This window comes from Chelonia mydas, chromosome 22, assembly GCF_015237465.2.
Source record: "Chelonia mydas isolate rCheMyd1 chromosome 22, rCheMyd1.pri.v2, whole genome shotgun sequence".
In the NCBI taxonomy this organism is placed as follows: domain Eukaryota; kingdom Metazoa; phylum Chordata; order Testudines; family Cheloniidae; genus Chelonia; species Chelonia mydas.
The window spans coordinates 7,418,734-7,437,968 of NC_051262.2; the positions used below are offsets into that span (position 1 = coordinate 7,418,734).

At 50.1% G+C, this 19,235-nt stretch overlaps 1 protein-coding gene across 3 annotated transcripts in view; it reads right to left on the reverse strand.

Annotated features, from left to right (window-relative positions):
- The window catches only part of SNX19 (sorting nexin 19), a 53,206-nt gene extending 34,455 nt beyond the window's left edge, over positions 1 to 18,751 (reverse strand). For 2 of the 3 annotated variants that reach the window (XM_007068581.4, XM_037882315.2), the window contains exons 1-8: positions 16,403 to 18,751; positions 15,370 to 15,508; positions 13,651 to 13,751; positions 12,955 to 13,074; positions 10,461 to 10,591; positions 6,709 to 6,805; positions 5,721 to 5,871; positions 1,606 to 1,735 (exon numbers count right to left, since the gene is read on the reverse strand). In XM_007068581.4, coding sequence (XP_007068643.2) covers positions 1,606 to 1,735; positions 5,721 to 5,871; positions 6,709 to 6,805; positions 10,461 to 10,591; positions 12,955 to 13,074; positions 13,651 to 13,751; positions 15,370 to 15,508; positions 16,403 to 18,055 — 2,522 coding nt within the window. In that variant the 5' untranslated portion in view covers positions 18,056 to 18,751. The remainder of the gene's footprint in view (positions 1 to 1,605; positions 1,736 to 5,720; positions 5,872 to 6,708; positions 6,806 to 10,460; positions 10,592 to 12,954; positions 13,075 to 13,650; positions 13,752 to 15,369; positions 15,509 to 16,402) is intronic. The other variant, XM_037882316.2, reaches the window with a different exon arrangement.
- Between the last annotated feature and the right edge of the window lie 484 nt (positions 18,752 to 19,235).

Genomic DNA, 19,235 nt, shown 5'->3' on the forward strand with positions numbered 1-19,235 from the left:
GAAGTATAGGCCCCTTCTAGTTTTGAATCTGATCCAGACACAAAGTGCAGAGGGTGGGGATTCAGATCTGTGGATTCTAACTCAACCCCCCCCACTTCCTCACCCTACAATTCAAGGGTGCTGAGCACTGGACTGGAAGCTCTGCTTTAGTTCTATTTCCAGGGGAAACACTGCAGAATACTCTGATCTGGGCACGAAAACAGGCCCCCTGGCACGAGGCAAACGCCCATGGAGACATTAGGTTCGTCTGACTCCGAATCTCTAACACAGACTGCACGGAGGGGCTGCACACCCCGCCTTTCTAACACAGCTCTGCTCGGGACATTTCCAGAGATCTCCAGTTTAGGCACGAGTCACGGAGCCAGTCAGGTGCTTAGCCTGTGAACGCTCCTCGGGTAGAAAACGGGCTGGCGGTGCAGGCTCCCTGGGTAACGGGGACGCAGCATAGTAGGACGGGATAACGTGCAGTGCCAGGACCTGGTGCCTCCTGTGCTCACACACACAGGGATCAGGTTCCAGCTCATTTGCGCAGCTAGAAAAGTCTGCTGTGGAGAAGCTGTAGCATTTCCCCCCAGCCTTCCCCCAAAAGAAGCCGACTTTCTAATGGTTGCTAAAATCCTCAGCCTGAAAGGGCTTTGGCAAACTTCATCGGGGGCAGCTCCCCTGACACGGTCCTTGGAGAACATCTGTTGCATGAGAGGAAATGCTTCCAGGCTCTGAGCTTCGGCACTTTCGAAAAGCTTTGCCGTTTACCTTCGAAGACCAGATCCTCAGTTGGTGAAAATTAGTGCAGCTGCGTTACCTGATTGACATCACCTGAGGATTTGGCCCTAGGCATCCCCTCCTGGGAAAGGGGGATGGTACGAGAAGAGAGACTCCACATAACCAAGCTAATAGCCAAGCAAATGACCCCTCCTTTTCCCAGCTCACACAACAGGAGCCATGTTTTGAAGGACACAGGGCTGCAGGACATGCGGCAGGTCCAGCCAAGCGGTTACTGCTGCGCAAGAAAAGTGAGCACTCGCTCAATGCATGTGCCAGCCGAGGACAGGGCCCTGAGCCAGCCAGACTGGGGAAGGTTTGGCACATCCTGAACCTGCCACGCACATGCGGCATCGCAGGAGGGAGGGTTACAAACACACCCTGCTCAGGGACAGTGCACACATTCCTTTCTGGAACATCAGACAAGGCACAGCTGTGACCTGCCCCTTACTGAGAGAGAGCTGGGTGTCAGTGGAGGCTGGGAGTCCTACTTCCCTGGGGTGCTGGGAGAATAAATTCATTAATGCTTGGGGAGATTATTAGCGACTATCCTCTACTAACGTAACTTTCCTCGTATTCCTACTGAGGTGGCCGCTGCTCTTACCAACCCAAATGGATCCATGACCCTTTGAGAGCACCCACTGGAGAGCCAGGAAGCAGCCTTCACTGGACACACTGCCCTTCTCACCAGGGACACAACCTCCCACTCCAAGAGCCTGGGACCTGATGCTATGGATCAGTCCTTCCTGTCTCTAAAGGGAAACGACCCAGGGCTGCATGTGCCAAGGGAGACCCGCTCAGCTCTCTTCTCCCTGGGGACATGGAGCGCTGCAGAGATCTTACCTTTGGATCAGGGACCCGAAGAGCAGGTGCAGCACCTTCTGCATGTTCTCAGTGCAGAGCCAGCTCCAGCGATCCACCATCAGCAGATGCAGCAGGTCCAGAGCCGTGTCTGCCAGGGGCGTCTCAGAACCTGCCGGGAGGTAGGGGGGCATGTGAGAAAGCCGGCTCACACCCAGGTCGCTTGCTGCGTCAGAGTGAGACCATGGCTCTGCATTCACAGCAGGAACACTGCACTCCTGGGGCACAGACTCCCTTCCTTACAGGCCCCCAATTACCACCTCTCTAGACTCCGGCACATGCAGAATGCTGCTCCTGGCCTAGGGACGTGCTACAACACCCCCACTGCCTTCCGAAACGCCCTTCGGCCTCTCTCACCTCCAATCCAACCCCAAACAGCTCCCTTCTCCCTCCCATATTCCTCATAATACGGAGCAGCCAAAGGAGACGCACATTAGACCAGATCCCCAGCTGCTGTCACTCGCTGCGAGCCCCGCCGACTTCACCCCCAGCTGTGAGTGTGAGGCCGGGGGTGTCGTTTACAATACATGGGTATAGCGTCTGGCACAATGGGGCCAGGACTTTAGGTGCCTCCGCAGCACAGCTAACTGATTAACTCCAAAGCCTTTCGGGGTGTGGGTTGTAGGAAAGGCCTGGTGACAAATAAAGCCACATTGTATTGTGCACATGGCCCATTCCTTAGTCATGCATTCCCATTCTGAGTGTGAGGAGGCGTGGGCAAAGTGGCTGGGCATTCCCAGTTCCTCCCCAGTGAGGAGAGTGGCAGAACAAGAACGTATGCCAGGATTAAGGCTCCCATTCGGTGCCCTCATCGCCCATCTCCGTACAGCCTCTAAGCGGACCCGGTGCTTTACAAATGCAGAGGAGACACGGACCCTGCAAAGAGCTTGCAAGCAGAATAAGACAAGATCAAAGGTGAGACAAGACATGAGAACTTGGGACGAGGAGAAAAGATTGCTTGGAGGGGTGGGTGCTGAAGGAGGGACTGGAAGGATCTCAGACTCGGAGACAGCCAAAAGGACAACAGAAGCATGAAGACGAGAATGGGAAAAGGAGGTGGAGGTGGAGGGAGAGGAAATGAGAACAAAGACGTAGGCGGGGGATACCACTGGGTGGGTACCAGTGGGGATTACAGGTAAGAGGTAGGAAGCAATAGGGGGAGTTCAGGGAGGGAAGCATGGTTGAAACAGGTGGGGAGAAAGCCAATTTCAGCAGATAGAGTTTGGACTCACTGGGTGTGGAGAAAAGGTGGGGGAAGGGGGCAGCTGGGCTTTTCCCAGGCACGCCCTTCACTGCTCCCAGCTTGCAGTTTCCCAGGGGTTTGGCTTTCTGGTTAGCACTGCTGGGCTGCCATCTTGTGGCAGGCCCTGGTCCCAGCACCGAGATGTGCGAACCGTGTCCCAGCACAGAATGGAAAGGTGCAAAAAACCAGCACATCAGCAGTGATATGCTGCTGTCAGACCTCGACAGGGTAACCGGCTCTGTTCCTCAGGGTCCTTGGACTCTCCAACCAAACCGTGCAAGCTTCAGATCTTAATTGCAGTTAGCCGGTCTAGAGAACTTTCGCACCTCTAGGTCTCCGGGCACGCGACACAGGTGGGAGGCTTTACTTTCCCCATATTACAGGTGGCCAAACTGAAGCACAGGTTCCACGTGCTGACCTCACTGTCCCAGTCACGGACCCTCCATCCTCTCCTGAAGCTGGAGCACCTTTCAGAGTCCTCCTGCTTCTGCTTGTGCTCAAGTTACTGCCCGAAAGGAGAGTGGACAGGGTTTTTGCTTCCATTCCCTGCTGTCGGTGAGCTGGCCCCTTGCCCCCATCAGACTGGATGCTAATTGTCTGCACATGACCGTCTAGTAAGACGGGTAGCTCACATTTGGCCCTCAGTATCTCTGGTCCTTCTGAGAATCATTTCTTCTCATGCATTACATTCCTCTGGGGCTTGGATTTTCTTTAGAAGGGCCAAAGCAGGCTGTCACCATGCGCAAAAACCCAGGCAGCGCTACAGGACAGATGAGCATGAATTAACCTTGTTTACTCCCTTCACATCCATTCTCCCAACCCCAGGTCACTGGCTGGCCAAACTTACTGTGCCCCCCTCTTCTGACAGGTCACTTACTCAACAGATATGGACTCTGGTTGTCCTTGGCAAGCCATTTCGCAGACATTCCCCTTCTCCTCCCAGACCATTCCGTCCCTTCGCTGCTTCCAGGTCTGGTGATGGTTCAGATAAGTCAGCATCATTTACGCAAGACTTCCATGAGAGTTCAGCTAAACACGACCCCTTCGCGTCTCACTTGTTCTGTACAGACCAGTGACCTCAGACCTGACAGCCCTGCAGCGTTATGTATTCACATTCATTAGAGGCAGGGCAGGTACCGCTACTTATGCATAAGGATGCTCCACACTTCCTATTCTGAGACCGTGTATGCAGTTGATTATAACTTAACCAGACTTTAACCATTGGGTCGGTAATCTTCCAGGCGGGGTGTCTGCCTCAAGTTGAGTTATTTTGGAAAGTTTCAGCTTAAACAGTTCAGCCGCATCCAAGAACAGACTAAGGGAAAATACATTGTTTTGCCCATGTTAAAAATATTCTTACAACTGTTTTGTTGAAAAGTTCTAGTGCCCCCATGCTTGGAGCAGGGATTTGAAATTTGTCAGGGGTCGCTCTAGGGTCACAGATGTGCCTTTTGCTGTTCCCATTAAAGCCATCCAAATTTGGTCAAATTACAAACCTCTGAAAGACTGTGCATTATAACACATAAAAGCAAGGGGGCTGAATGGCAGCTGCACGGGCAACCTTAATTCTGGCATTTCCTAACTTCTGAGTTCTTGACTTTGCAACTTTAATGTTCTTTTAATGGAGGTTTTTTTTAAATGCAATATTGAAACTAAAATGTATTAAATGTCTCCCTCTCCCGGCTCTAGGAAATGCATCTCTATAGTAGCGTTCACCAGAGGAACTCCAAGCTCTCCATAAACATTTCTCACGTCGCAACAGTCCTGTGGGGTACAGAAGTGTTATTCCCTCCCTGGTTGCCTGGAAAACAGGGAATAAGGGCCACACAGGTGGAATAACTTGCCCAGGGTCCATCAGGGAAAAACCAAGCAAACGGGAGTCTAGACTCACACTCCCAAAGTAATAGACAAACTGCCTTTGTTACTTTCTCTTGGAGACATTCCATCATGCAGAGAAGCAGCACATATCTGCCCAGGTGGGAATTTTCAAGGGTGAGGCCTCGTAGAGATTATTGTGGTGCTAATGTTGAGAGTCATTCAGATTTTTTATTACAGATGGGGTGTAAAAGAGATATAGATATACAAACAAGTGAGCCATTGGCTCCTGCACCGTACCTCCAACAGGTTATTTTAGAGAAAGGCAAATGGGGCAATGCTGGGCATGATGGGGGGACGGATTATTTCCTTCCAGCTGCTCGAGTCATCATCGTGCACCACAAAGCGTGAGACTGGATCACTCCCTTTCTGCATGTACAACTAGAAATATGATTGTGTGCAAGACTGTTCAGCCCCTTTTCGTGCCCTGCAACGGCTGTCTCTCTCCAGCTCCTGGGTAGCGAATTCCCCAAGCCCGTTCTGTGCTGGGTGGAGCAGTGTTTGTTTTCGTTGGTTTGCAGCCTGTTGGCCACTAGCTATTAATTATTACTGGTATTGCAGTGGTGCCTAGAGACCTCAGCCCGGGAGTGGGGTCCCATTGTGATGGGTGCTGCACATGCTCAGAAACCCAAAGAGGTTACATTTAAGTAGCTTGGAGCGAGTGAGGAGTTTTGAGAGAGCCCTTGCTCTCATGCCAGAGGACAGCATCAAAGAGATGACTGATCCACGCACTCCGTAGCCACATGGCTCTGATTCTTCCCTTTGCTTCCAGTGACAATCCAGCACACAGCTGCTTCCCAGCACGGCGCCAGAGAGGTCTAGTTGTTTCAGTCATTAATCAGAGTGCCCAAAGCGTGACAGGCAAGGAGACCCCAAAGGCCCTATGAGATAAGCAGACTGACGAAGATGGGAGAGGCATGTACCATACAAGCCAACTGATGGTGTGGGTCTGGAGGGGCACTGGCAGGCAGGAGCTTACCAGGGTCATCCTTCTGGCGCACCGGCTGCTGCAGGACATGCGTGGGGCCTGTCCCCTCAGTTTCTGGGGCCTCGCTGGACGTCGCCTCCAGCAACTTCTCCTGCTTCTGAATGAAGGACTCCATTCCAGCCAGGGACAAGGGGTCAGAGACCTGAGGAAGCAGCCATGTGTCAGGGCCACAGCACTGGGAAGCAGGTGGCCATAGCTGGCAACCCACCCCATCCAACTGCTCTGCATCATACAAACAGCTAGCCACTGTCCTGAAGCCATAGCCTCTCCCGGCTCCCACCCTGTGCAGCCCCGTTGAATCCAGTGGCTCCCGTCAGGGCACACTATTGCTGTCCGTTAGCACCGCAAGCATAAAAATTAGGTCACAGGAAGTCACTGTTGCTCCTATTTATTTTCTATTTCAACCCTCAACACTTAGTTCCTGCTGCTGGGCTCCAGGACCATTCCCCAGAGATGCACTGGCACGGCATTCTTGTCCTGCAACACCCTTTGTTATTCCAGCCCTAGATGCCCAACTCGCTTGCCCTCATTTCCAACAACCCTCTTACCCCGACCAGCTCTGCCCGTTTATTATTTGGACTGCGATAGTGCCCAGAGGCCAGGGCCCTGTTGTGCTAAGCACTGCACAAAGATACAACAAAGAGAAGGTTCCTGCCACCAAGGCTTTTCCTCACCTGCAGCCCTGGTATCCCCAATAGCTCTGTGAATGCTCTTCCGGCTTGGTTGGCAAGAATCCTGCTAGGCACTGGGCCCCTCTTTAACTAACCGTGCAAACAGCTTCATGGTGGCTCAGACTACTAAACTCGTTGCACTGGTGACCATCTCCAACAGCAGCAAGCAGTGAATACGCTGCATGGGGTCCCCACTGCACCACATCCTTTGTACCCCTGGATTTTTCCAGTTCAGCCCTCAAACAGTCTCCCAAAGACCCATGGTCCTGGCCATCTGACCAGCAACCTCGTGCAGGACCCGCACTTACAGTGCTGGCCTCCCTCAGGCCGTACAGGATCCTCTCATGTGCTTCGGCCACGCTCAGCACCGGAGCAATTTTACTGGACGGGAACCTCAGCCTGGGCCTGGGGAAGAGAGACAGAGCGGAGTTTAACACCTTGTCCTTCATCTGAGGGGAGGAGTTGCTAAAACTTCAGCTAAGAACACAGAAAGCCACCCTGCTGTGAAAGGAAACCAGCTCTGATCTATCCTGTAACCAAGGCCAGATTAAGGGGCAGGTGACCACCTGGGGTGCCAAGGCTTGGGGGGGGTGTACCGGGCTTGGGGTGCTGTTTTTGTTGTTCGTGACAAAAGGGAAAGTAGAACGTCTGATGTGACACGTTTCAGACATTCCGCAGGCAGATTCATTTTTCACTAGCCTCCTAGAACATTCTGGACCTTGGTAGAATCTCGTGAAACCTTCCAGACTTTCTGAGAACTATATTTTCCTTGACCCTTCTAGAATGTTGCCAGCCAGGCCCTCGCTGGGTAGGACGTTGCAAGTCAGTCAGTGAGGTGCAAGACCGAAGTGAAGTGAAGTGAGAGCCCAGGTGCGGTACTGTGAACCTTGTTCACATGGCTGACAACGTTCTGGGAAATGTCGTTCTCAGAAAGTCTGGAAGGTTCCACGAGACTCTACCAAGGTCCAGAACATTGTAGGAGGTTAGTGAAAAATGAATGAATTACAAACACAATAAAAAAATAATTTATTCAAAAGCTTAACAAATGGGGGAGAGGGGGGTGCCAAAGTCACTCCTCTCCTGGGGTGTAATTTGGTCTCGGGCCGGCCCTGCCTGTAACCCCCAGTGGCCCTAGGCAGACCACCCGGTAGGTATAATTGCCAAAGGTCCTATGCAATTTTGTAATGTATAGCAGCAAGGGATACATAGCGTGAATGGCCCTGTACACGCTGCTACAAGCCCTGCCAAAGAAGCGCTGGTATCGTGCTATAACAGGGGAATCCTGCAAAGCAAGTCTCTATAAGGGCTTACAGACCACGTGGGTATCCAGAATACACACTCCAGGTGCCTGCAATGCAGTCATGGTCTAGTAGTTGACAGCAGCAGCCAGGGCTTCTGGGTTCTATTCCCAGCAATTCCATTGACCTACGTTCAACATTAGGCAACTTGCGTCCCTTCTCTGTGCCTCAGTTTCCCCATGTCAAGTGTTTGGGAGAGGGGGTGCCATAGATATTGATGTAGGAGCTCAGTTTCTGAGGCTGAAATTTCTGACCCAGAACAGGGAGATTTCAGGGTGAGCACAGTATGCAGGAGTCAGTGATAGCCATGGACCCTGCAAGCACTACGCTGCCTTGTCCACCTCCCGAGGAGACTACAGCCCTGGCTGGTGCTTTGGGCCCGGGGCAGCACTTACAGGATGTTGCAACAGTAACACTGCAGCTCTGGCTATCATATACACACACACATATAGACCCACATCTTATGCACTGGCTACCATATGGCCTAGGGTTTACTTAATCCTGCCTTAGCACGGGGGGCATGGACTAGATGACCTGTTAAGGTCCCTTCCAGGCTTATATTACTATGATTCTATACACATGCATGTATATACACCCACTTCTTAGACACTGGTTACCATTTTTCCAAAGTCAGATTTAAAATAATAATAAAAAAAACCCAACATGCCTATTCAAGGCTCTGGGTGCCCAACAAACCATCATGATTTGGATAATGGAGTGGAGATGATGCTTATAAAATGTGTGTATGACACCAAGCTGGCAGGGGTTACAAGCATTTTGGAGGTCAGGATTAGAATTCAAAATGACCTTAGCAAATTGGAGAATTGCTCTGAATTCAAGATGAAATTCAATAAAGACAAGTGCAAAGTTTTACACTTAGGAAGGACGAAAAATCAAATGTAAAACTACAAAATGAGGCATATCAGGCTAGGCAGTAGTAGTGCTGAAAAGGATTTAGGGGTTCTGGTGGATCATGAACTGAATATAAGCCAACAAAGTGATGCAGCTGGAAAAAAAGACGAATATAATTTTGGGGTGTGTTGTATGTAAGACACTGGAGGTAATTGTCCCTTTCTACGGGGCACTCGTGAGGCTCCAGCAGGAGTACTGTGTAAAATTGTGGGCACCACAATTTAGGAAAGAAGTGGACAAATTGGAAAGAGTCCAGAGAAGAGCAACACAAATGATAAAAGGTTTAGAAAACCTGACCTATGAGGAAAGTTAAAAGAACTGGGCATGTTTTAGTCTTGAGAAAAGAAGCTTGAGGGGGGACCTGATAACAGGCTTCCAGTGTGTTAAGGGCTGTTATAAAGCGGAAGGTGATCAATTGTTCTCCATGTCCTCTGAAGGCAAGACAAGAAATATGGACTTAATCTGCAGCAAGGGAGATTTAGGTTAGATATTAGGAAAAACTGTCTAACTATAAGGGTAGTCAAACTCTGGAATAGGCTTCCAAGGGAGGTTGTTGGTCTAGGGTTAACTTGGTCCTGCCACAGCAGGGTGCTGGACTTGATGACTTCTCGAGGTCCCTTCCAGCCCTAGATTTCTATGATTAACGATACAATAAATAGAATGAAATTCCTGCCGTATATATCCATGTGCATTGCTCTTCTCTTATATATTGTCTAACACACACAAACAGGCCCTCCTATACCGGTCAATTTCTTTCTTTTTTAAATAGCAATTTCTATTCAGTGAGCGGTGGTCACTTATACACGAGCATATATGGTAACATAACACATGTTCATAAAACCTTTTGCTATCAAACGCCCTAAGCAGGATTGTGTAACCCAGCTATTAAATGTGCAGACATGGAGAGGTCTGAAGGATCTGGAAGGGCCGTTCGCTTTTTGGATCAATTAAAAAGTCTGTTTATTGCTAAGGAATGTTCTTTCCAGCCAAGATTGCCCCAAATCTGATTAAAAAAAACCACAAACTGCTCAGAGCAGCCTTTTGAAGCAAAACATCCCTTTTCAGGAAAATACATATGTATACACACACACGGATTCCAGCCAAGTTGACCGGAGGCTTCTGTTGACTTTCGCAACAGCAGATAGTAAACACTTATGTAGCAAAGTACATGCAGTATCCTCGGCCTATGCCACAGGATAAACTCTCCAGCATTCACTGGCCATACCACAGGCCACCACAAAGAGCTTGTGGAACTTTTGGTAAGGGCAGTGGGGGTTAACCCCCAAGTCTGGACCAAATCAAAACTCAGGTATTAAAATTACATTCTTCCTCCCCCAAACTCCCTTGCAGTTTCAGTTGGATTTGGGATTGCGTCCTAAAGTATTGTGGATCGTTGCCACAATTGCTGTTTAAACATCAGCTGCGCTCCACCCCAGAGGAGGCTGCAGTTCACTGGTACAGCTCGTGTGTTAGTTTAAAGGTTATAACGCAATCCTTCAATAACATAAGCATGTCCTCCAATGCACTACACCTCCAACAGCACAAAATACAATGTTTCAGTGCGGACCCCATGCGAAGAGTGCCACCCATCATCAGCCAGCACCAATTCCTGGAATATCTGAGTGTTCCCTTTGGGGTCTCCCCCTCACATACTGACCCAAGTCGACTCTGCTTAATTTGTAAAACATAATGGAGTCACAGCACAAGGTAGGACTGATGCATATTACTCACCATTTCAAAGCACCCAATATCAAGCCTGGTATTTGGTGCTGCCTTGAAGCACTAATTATCCTACGTTCAACCCACTGATACTGTCAACATGCTGGGCATAACCTGAAAAGAGTCCTTACTTATTAGCCTTCTTCCCATCCGTCTGGGATTTCCCATCCACCTCTGCCTCGCTGAGCTCTTCCGTTGGGCTCTGAGGTTCCGACCTGGGGAATGCCGTCTTCAGAGTGTCCACAATGGCATTGAGCACAATCTGCCGGGGGTGGGAAAAGCAAGGTGGTTAGCTCCTTGAGGAAGGAAAATGCCATGTTCCAGAAAGAGGTGTCCTCTGGCTTCCAACTCAGCCAGGACAGGCCCAGCCTGTAACTGCCTATCGACCGCTATTGAGGAGGAGGAAGAACGTGTTAGGGCCATAACAGCTTTAATCACTTTGGGATTAAAAGAGCTCAGTGCTACACACAGAAACGTCATCCGTGCTCCTTTAGGGCCAGCTCCTGCTGCCAGCAGAGTCAACGGGAGTTTACCGGGGAAGCCCGTGGGACAAGGCATGAGCCCATAATGCAGTCACTGCATGTCTTCCCCTTACCAGGTTGCTATTGGGAGCAAAGGGATAGCCAAGATGCCCAGAGAAATGGACAAGAACTGATGGGCAGCTCAAACCTCCACTTAGCTTGAGTCTGTCCTTCACGTCTCTGCTCCCCTGGCTGACAGGCGCTCCCCTTTAGGCCAGGGCTACACTGCAATCATGAGTGGGCGATCACAGCTTGTGGAGACAGACTCAAAGCTAGGGTTGATCTAGCTAGCTGGAATAACAATAGCAGTGAAGCCGTAGCAAGTACATACCCAGGGTGCTGGGTGGGCTTGTACAGTCCGTGCTGCTGCTCGCAATCACTATTCGAGCTTGCTAAATCAAAGCGAACTTAAGGATGTCTACATGCGCTGCATTCACCCCTCTGCCTGCAGGCTAGAGATACCTGGAGAGGTCCTGTGACTCTCAGGGTAACATTTTAGACAGAGGCCTGTTAAACCTTCTGAACTGCACGTATGCTCGTGAAGGACACTTCTTAAAGTAACCCTACTGGGGCTGCCGAGGGTTCAGTGGAGCGGCAGGCACTGAAATTGTTCCATCTGCGGCTAGAGCCCTCGCTTGCGGTGTTTGGGGCACGGGCACAGCCACTGCTCTGGCAAGAGTCCACCTGGGAGAGGCACGTGCTAGGATTTTAATGCAACAGCAAGAGGAAGAGACACTGATTTCACTTAGATTTTGTTTACGGGCGCCAGGTGCACCACGAGAGGAAGTGTTGGCCAGCATATCGAGTGTGTTTAAATTAGACTGTAATATCCTCAATGCAGGGACCTTGTCTGAACCATTTTCCCAAGGGCAGGACAGCCTGAATTGTGTGAACATCACTGGGGACAGAGTAAATTTGGAAAATTGAGACTTTGGATAAATCAAGGGAACGTTCAGTGTGACTGTAGGAGAGGGAGAAAGGGCAGGACCCTGTTTTGGGGGAACTATAAAAAGCATCACTCTCATTCATTCAGAGCCAAATACAATGCACATCCAGCCAAGCCTCAACCCAAGTGGTTTTAACAAGCAGTCGTGCACCCAGGGGCCCAAGCAGAGAGCGATCTGTAAAGGACAGGTTTGAAAACTTTCTATTGCTCTCATTAAATAGAAAAACCAAACTGCCCATTAACAATCGGGGATTGGCCAACTGATGTAATACGGAGAATTAGGATATAAGGGGCATGAGGTCAGACTGAGTGGCAAGCCTTCGCATCCCCATTTTACAGGTGGAGAAACTGAGGCACAGAGATGTTAAGTGCTCAAGGTCACACAGCCTGTTAGCGGCAGAGAGGGGAAGAAAACCCATGAGTACCAATCCCCAGTTCTAACTACTAGACTATGCATCTTTATCTAATTATTAAAATATCTGTGCAGCAAGGTTACCACACAGGAGATTTGTTCAGAGAGCTCACAACCCAGGAGGAGCTCTGGTGAAGATTGCACCAGGCACATTAGGCTCCGGAAGGATCCCATAAGAGTTAGTACCTTTCCGAGTTTCCAACACTTGAGCTCATCAACTGAGCTGGGTACTTGCAAGATGGGGTGGGAAAGGTAATCATTGAAATGAATGAACTATCCCTTTGTCTCCTCTTCTTTCCCCTTCTGTTACCTACAGCATCTTATGCTTTTGATGGGAAGGGTAGCAATTTGGGTCACAGATGCCATTCGCACAAAACAAGCAAGGGTGGTCTTATGGTTAAAGCAGGGGGTTGTGACTCAGTGACTCAGACTCCCAAGGCAAGTCATTCGATATTTCTATGCTTTGGTTTCCCCCAGCTGTGACAGGGGGATTATAATACTTCATTCCTCCACTTCTGTGGCCATGTAGATTGTAAGCTCTTTGGGGCAGGGAATGTCTAAGTAGGTGTATGTACAGTACACCTAGTACAATGGGGCCCCAGAGCTCAGCTGGGGCCTCTAGATGCTAGTAAATAATAACAGGCAGACAAAAGCCTAGGAGGAGAAAGTATTTTAATGCGTTAGGATGAGAGTGTTCACACAAATGGAGCTCAGCAGATGGCGGCTACACAGGGGCATGAAGGTACCTTGTCTATTCTGGAGACCACAAAGGGTTTCTTGACAAACGCGATCCTGGCGTCCGTGTTCAGGGCGAGGAACTCCTGCACCTGCTCACTATTGGCAATCTCGGGAATGCTGCACAATTGCTGCAAAGGAAAACACAGAGTTGGGTTCTCATCTCCCTACCCTACTCATAAAAAACAGAGACAGAGGAGTCCTGGTAAACCCCGTTGTCCACCTCTCCTCGTGATCAGGACCAGATTGTCTTTTATGCTATAGTCCCCAGATGTTCCAAGAGACTGGACTTCCACCACTCCCAGGGAAAATGCTTCCACACCCCAACAGGGTATTTGCTGAGATATCCACCCTGAATTTCTTCCCTCCTCCATAAAATGCAAGAGGGCAAAGTCATGCACTGCATGGATTATTTAGAGTCAGTAGGGGGAAAAAGCAGGCCCAAGGCTTCTCTTGTTGCCCCCATCCCCCACCCCCAAAAAATTAGAGGCCATTTCTGAAAGTTTGACTTGCCCAAGGTCACATATACAAGTGGCAAAGCCAGGATAAAAGCCCAGGAAGCCTGGCTCCGAGTCCCTTGCTCTAACCAGTCCATCGCTACTCTGCTCTGTTAATTCACGCAGAAGGAACCTGCACAACCAGATCACACGCATAAGGAAGAGGCTGCTGAGTCTGTTTAATGATAGGGACCTGAGAGAACATCTCACCTTCAAGAACGATTCCAGGAGACTTTTTCTGGCTTCCACCTTGTCACTATCCATGTTTCCGAATGGAAGATCAGGGAAAAGTTTCTTTGGACCTTTGACATCTTCAAAATAAAACACACGCATAAGTAAAAATAAGACACATCAGTACTGTTAATAAAGGGTTGAATCCTGACTCGTGCTGAGGAGTAACTTACTACACCCATAGGCCAATGGCAGAGTAAGTTAATGCTCTGCATGAACTAGGGTGAAAGGATCTGGCCTCAAATATATACAGAGTTTTCATCCCAAGTCTTTTAAGACACAGGACTCTGTAATGCCAAAGGACTGGAGGCGTTGGTTAAGAGATAATAGACAACCTGAGAGAACTCGAATGCATGGCGTTAGCACTGGTTGAAACAGTGAGTGGAACAGTTTTCCACTGGCAAATGAAGTTTCATCAAAATCAAAACGTTCCATGGAAACATGTCAATTTTGGGTAAATTTTCAAAGAAAAAAAGCATTGAAAGTAATCATTTTGACTGTCTCATTTCATTTCATTGTTTAGATGGTTTTGAATATTAATTTTATTTTATTATATTATACATGCATTATGTTTTATATATAATATATATATATATAAATGTTATTATCTGTAATAAGTTATATTACAATGTTTCAACAATATCCAAACAATGGACTTTCTAGGGTGCAGGAGATTTCAAAACCCCGACTTTTCATTCCAAAATCAGAATGAAAATAATTCTGAAAACCAGAGGGTCCTATGGTATGGAAATTCTGTTGTCTGACCAGCTCTCCACTGCTTAGTCAAGGGCCCCCCATTACGTTAGGAAAGGGACATCCCAACCTGGGCTGTAGCAACAGCTATGTTAAGACCTTAGGAGGAATCTAGCAGCCAACCCTGCTCTGCACCTTGATGTGCACCAGTTACCAGACATGGACACTCCTTGAATTGCTTGTGGTTTGAGTCCCCCGGCAGTGATTTGGATTTGGGAAGCCACGAGCTACGCTCAGTTGAGCCATATTTGGTGTTTGCCCTGCATGTTGGTCACCTCTGCCATAGACCAGTGGCCTGACCATCAGAGTGTGGAGCGACCCCAGCTCTCCCTGAACTTCCCGGGAGCTGTACGTGCTCAGCACCTATCTTCACATCTTGTATTGACAGACATTTAAAGAGTACCTCAGACTTGAAACCAGTCACCATCTGGCCTGGCCTACATGAGTAGGGCTTGCCCCTGGAACCTATAGTGATGCTCCTTGAAGCACCCACCCATCAGCAATCAGGATGGGGTGACCAGCTCCCACCCAGCACTCTGAGAGCCCCCTCATGTCCTGGGGGAGCTAGCCCAGGGTTGCTGGCTGGACCACACCCCTCTCCACCACTGTGTGTCACGGTGCACAGCAGGAAGGGGATGGACGGGGCAGCGCTGCAGAGGCTACAGCAGGGAGAATGGCTGATTGCATTGGGGGAAGGGGGGGCAGGATATATCCCATTGTGGCCAGAAGGGGGCACTTGGGAACTCAGATGAAGTTCAGAGAGAGGCAGGGGGAATACTGAGGTCATCCTAGCCTCCTGCTAACCCACTGTGTGCTGGCCTATGGACGCTCACCAGGGGCACCCATTATATTTAGCCAAGCAGCGCCATGCAGGGGTGGCAAGGAGGGGCAGGGAGGTGGGGAAGGCTGCTAGGGCTTTTACAGGGAGCCAGCTTGAGTGCTGACTTTTAACGAATTTCCGCAGCTCAGGTTTCTCCTCCAGCCTGGTCTGCAGGTTCAGGAACTCGCGGTAGCGCCGGTTGACCGTGTGGTACGCCACCTGCTGGAGGCTGTTGGCGTTCTCACTCTCCAGCGCTGTCTCATACTGGGGAGGAAGAGGGCAGACCATTAGTCAGTCATTAACTTGTGGAGACCAGACACACCTCAGGGACAAAGATCCTTCCGTGGGCCAGGGGATGGGACCCAGGAATCCCCACTCTCAATCTCTCACCAGAGTGGATAAAAATGGAGGATTTTTTTTGTCTTTTTAATAATTTAAATGGGATTTGATTTTGTTATTTAAAATTAGAATACCTTTTTCTTTTTAAAAATAAACCTATTCAAATGAAATCTGAATTTAATACAAAATATGTTAAGGCCTAGACTTATTATAATCTCTTAAAACATTTGAACAAATAATGAATATGCTGAATCCATGAACCTCTATCAAAACCTTTGAATTAAAGGCTTCTTTTCTATAAGAAGAAAGAATTGGGGGAAAACATCTACTTTGTGAGGTCAAGCTTGACAAATATGGCACAATAGTGGTAAATAAGCAATATATTATTCACCATTTTCTTCCATACTAAAAAAAAATGTACAATTAATAAAAGACTGAAAATATTAAGCTATATAGTTGCTTAAATAAATATAGCTAGTTACAGTGTACCTTCCTAGGTACCAAATCTCATGTAAAGGCTCTATTTAGTTGTAAATCAACATGTTTTTATGATTATATCAGCCAAGGAGAATACATCTTTCTTTAGAAAAGAACTGAAGCACAAATGGAAAAGTTGACTGAAATTGAGGATTTCAAATCAAGGCTTTCCACTTGGTCATTGAAATCACAGATTTAAATCAACCTGCCCTGCTGTGGGCAAAGCTCCCAGAGGAGGGGGCAATGAGCTTTGCCTAAAACAGCTTGTGGATCCTCTCTTCCGGAGCATTAGCTTTCCTGCATGCCCACCCCACAACAAGAACAGAGGAGTGACTGTATCACCTTGACCGTGTAGAGTGTGTAGGGATGGAACCCGGTCCCGCTGTGCTCCCGGGCAGTGATGGTTCCAGTTATCCGCAGGTTCTGGATGACGACTGGGCTGTCAGGGCTACTGAGCGGCTCAAAGCTGAAGGTATGGGAGGAGTAGAGTGGGAGAGGCGGCTGACTGGGGTCCAGGGGACTCTTTGCTGGGTTCTCCAGAAAGGACGGTCGCCTCGAGAAAGGCTTCTCTGGATCGGCCAGCAGGACGGTGACAGATGCCAAGCTTTCCTCCTTCTCCACTGCGGGGTCGATCTGTATGTCGGGGCACTGGCCCAGCGCAGAGGGGAGGACGCTCGTTTCAGAGCTAGAGGCAGTGCTCTCCTCCAGGTACCCATCCTTGGCACCCACACCGTCCTCTTGGTCCAGGCCGTCCGGCCCCTCCAGCCCCGCAAAGGAATCCTGGAACGTGTCAGTGAGGAATTCCTCTGTGGACAAGAGCACCACAGAATCCGAGTCCTTGCCGAGGTCAGACATAGGGGATTCCAGCTCTGAGTCCTCACACAGGAAGAGGGAGCCCAGAGTGTCTGGCTGGGGGTAGCGCACGGGTGTGCTCCCTGCTTTCCTACCATCAACATCAGCACCAGGCTCCCCGCTCGACAGGTCCTTCCCCTCTTCCCCCTCTTGAGGGTTGCACTCCAGACTGTCCACCACATCGTAACTGGGGAGCTCCGAAGGCCTTGGAGATGGTGCCACAACTTTCAGTGGCAAAGAATTCGGCACTGCGGGCTGGCAGGGGGAGGCGGCCAAAAGAGGCTCCTCCCCCTTTCCCCTTCTCACCCCTTTGCTGCCCATCTTGGAGAAAATCCCAATTAGTAACAGGTTGATCCAGTCAGGATCAGACATCTTCTTGATCATAGGCAGAAGAACATTGCAGGTGACCAGCTCCACCACCACGAAGCGCCCAGTCCTAGTTTCCAGGTGAGGCTTGGGCACCAGCACCCGGAGCAACACGTCCACAATGCTCCGGGCGTAGTTCAGTTCCATGGCTGGGCTCTGGACGGCTGGGTGCGGGGCAGAAAGCTCACCGTACGCTCGCCAGAGCTGGTGTGCCAGCTGAGCCGGTCCCGCCGGGCTCCTTGCAGCCTCCGTGCTCTCCCTTGCTTTCATGTAGCTTTGCAAGTGGCAACCACAAAGCAAGAGAATCTTATGGGTCAAGGCTTGCTTGTCCACCAGTGCCATCCTCCTTTTGAGCTCTAGGGCCAGGCCTGTCATGGCCTTCCTCACCTCGTCCTCGAAGCCCTGCTCGCTGCTAACTGTCCGGTACCACGAGGACACAAAGTCCCGGATGATCTTCTGGATCATACGGTCAATCTCCTCGTCCAGCTGCCTCTCCGCCTCGGGGCTCTGTGGGCAGCTCTCCAGCAGGACGAACCTTTCCAAGTGGAGCCGGGTGCGGGTGCTGATGATGGCCTGGGAACCCAGCCATCCCCCCAACACCGCCAGCAAGCCGGAGAGGAGGCAAAGCAGCCAGATGTTAACCAGCAAGTGGACGACTAATAACCAGGCTAACAGGGCTCCCAAAACCATCAGCTTCCTGTTCCCTACCAGCTCGCTCAGTCCGCTGCCGAGGCTAGCGCAGGGCTCCTGTGTCTTTAGCATCCTCTGGTTTTCCATCGAAAGAACCGGGCAGCTTGGTGCTGGGCTTGCAAGTCTGAAAGCAGATTTCCCCAGCCCAGGTTGATCAGCCCCTTGTAAACATCACATCCAACCAGCTGGGACACAGGAAAGGCAAATTCAAACCACTCTCCGCTGACTGCCAAACCCTAGCACTCAGACAGCCCCGCAGAGCCACTGATTGCAAGCGGGGAGGCTCTTTGCAAAGGCACCTTTGCCTCTCCCTTTGTCACAGCCCCAGGTAAGAACAAACCAGCCAGGCCAACCAGCCCCCTTTAAAACCACCAGCTCTTGGGGCAACAAAGTGTTGATTTAAAAACTATGACTGGGTGAAAAGCTTCCTGCTTTTCAGATCACAGGGGCAGAGCGACCCTAGCGCCCCCCCCCCATCTGCACCCCAACTTTCCCTATAACCCCCCTGCCAAGCCAGTGGGCTTTCAAATCCTGCTGCCACCCACAGGGCCTTAACTGGGTGCTCGCTGGAATACGTCACGGGTTTGTCTGAGTGCTGCATTGCCAGGCATTGCTGGTGCTTGGCTCCTTTGCTCTCTCCCAGCTCTGCTTGGCATCTGTGGCTGGCTCAGCAGCTGCTCCCCTGCCTGCTGCTGGCCCCTCTCCTGCCAGGAAATGGACCTGGGGCTGGTGGCTCACGGCTGTTGCCTGAGAGCTGCCGGATCTGCCTCTGCCAAGGAGATGCCAGCGAAAGGGGAAAGGGAAAGGCCCAAAGCAGCAGGGAGAGGCTTTTCTCAGTGCCATCTAGTGAAAGGGAAGCAGCAGCACAGAAAATACTGCTCCAATTCAAAACACGGTCTCTGCTCATGCAGCCACTAACACATCCTGGGGACTTGGGGTGGCTTTTACTAGCAAATAATAATCAACAGTGCTACATCTGGGGCAGCCAAAGGAAAGACACAAGCCCACGTGGTGTAAAAATCCCACAAACACTAAAGTAGCTAGAGCAGTATCTGGCCACACACCCCACAAGCACCTCTTGTTTCAATTCCCATTCCCCGACCCCATCTCTGTCAAACCAAGCCCACATGCAAGCCAGAAACCCATTCCAATGGTTTCAATTTACAGCCTGAAGTGCATTAGTGAATTATGCCTTGCCTCAGTGCGCCCTGCTGGCAGGGTCTGTATCATCGCTCTTGTTTTACAGATGGGGAAACTGCGGCACAGA